Source organism: Orycteropus afer, unplaced genomic scaffold (assembly GCF_000298275.1).
Source record: "Orycteropus afer afer isolate SDZICR_OR568_19922 unplaced genomic scaffold, OryAfe1.0 scaffold00197, whole genome shotgun sequence".
Lineage (NCBI taxonomy): Eukaryota > Metazoa > Chordata > Mammalia > Tubulidentata > Orycteropodidae > Orycteropus > Orycteropus afer.
Window position 1 is genome coordinate 128,202 of NW_006921784.1, and position 1,536 is coordinate 129,737.

General features: G+C 45.7%; 1 protein-coding gene across 1 annotated transcript in view; it reads left to right on the forward strand.

The window, feature by feature from the left end:
* Window positions 1–1,536, forward strand: part of KIAA1671 (KIAA1671 ortholog) — a gene marked incomplete at its 5' end in the record, with an annotated part of 26,619 nt that overhangs the window by 24,385 nt on the left and 698 nt on the right. The window contains one exon of the mRNA XM_007947983.1: window positions 584–618. Coding sequence (XP_007946174.1) covers window positions 584–618 — 35 coding nt within the window. The remainder of the gene's footprint in view (window positions 1–583; window positions 619–1,536) is intronic.

Genomic DNA, 1,536 nt, shown 5'->3' on the forward strand with positions numbered 1-1,536 from the left:
TTCACTATGAGTTGGAATTGAGTCGGTGGCAGCGGGTTTGGGGCAACTTGGAGTGAGGGAAAGTCCTGGAGGGAGGGCCCCATAACCTGGGCTTAGGTCTCATGCCCGTGGCCAGCCCTGCCTACAGCTCAGTACCCAGGTACAAAAGAAAAGGGTGGATGTGCCAAAGGTGTTTGCTTTTTAGCTTCATCAATCTTATTCCCAATTTGTACATGGGGAATGTATTCATGTATATGCATGTATATATAACCTGTGTAATTAAAATTAATTTGAAAAAAAAAAACAAGACGAAAAAACGTAGTGCATTAGGCGTTCCCTGGTGTAGGTGCCAGTGACTCAACATCATGAATCTCAGTTTCCTCATCTGTAAAATGGGCAAACAGTGCACATGTCACTGAGTGGCCCTGAGGACTCAGTGGGGACACACAGACAGGGTCTGATTGCCAGGAAGCCCTTGGGGCAGGGCTGTCAGAGCAGGCACCCACCGTCCCATCCACCAGCCTGGACCCAGGGAGCTCAGAAGACAGAGAGCTTGACCTGGATGGACACACTGCTAATTCATGCCAAATTTGTCCTGTTTTAGGTGGGTGTTCGTGTATTACACCCAGTGTAATGCAGGTCCATTAATGTGCTCGATGACGGGGGTGTTACATAAAGTATACACATTTAATAATAGGCATGTATGTTTATATACACATACAGATGCACACATACGTTTATGTATAATAGCCAGCTGCTGCTGAGTGACTGTGACTCATGGCAACCCCATGTGAGTGAGAGTCAAGCTGGGCCCCACAGGGTCTTCAGTGGCTGGTTTTTTGGGAAGCACATTGCCAAGTTTTTCTTCTGAGGTGCCTGTGGGTGGACTCCAACTGCCAGCCTTTCAGTTAGCAGCCCCGTGTGTTAACCATTTGCACCACTCAGGGACTGCACATATGTGTGTGGATATGAATATGGATATATACATATACACACACATATACATATACACACATATACAGATATATACACACATATGTACGTGTGTACTCTCACTGCCAGCAAGTCAGATCTGACTCTTAGTGACCCCTCCTTGGGTTTCTGAGGTGGTGTCACTATGGAAGTAGATTGCCCAGTTTTCCTTCCAGGGAGTGGCTGGTGGGTTTGAACTGCCAGGCTTCTGGTTAGTAGTCACATGTCTTAGGCACTATGCCACCAGAGCTCCCTATATATACACATATATACACACATATATACATACACACACATGTATATACACATACATATAGAGAGAGAAAGAGAGAGAGAGAGGAGCCCTGGTGGTGCAGTGGTTGAAGTGCTGAGCTGTTAACCCAAAGGTCAGTAGATTGAACCCACCAGCTGCTCCACAGGAGGATGATGAGACTAACTGCTTTTATAAAGATTTATTGCCTTGTAAACCCTACAGCACAGTTCTACTCTGTTCTGTAGGGTCGCTGAGTCAGAATTGGCTTGATGGCAATGGATTTAGTATATGTGTGTGTGTATATGTGTACGTATAAACATACATGTACACAC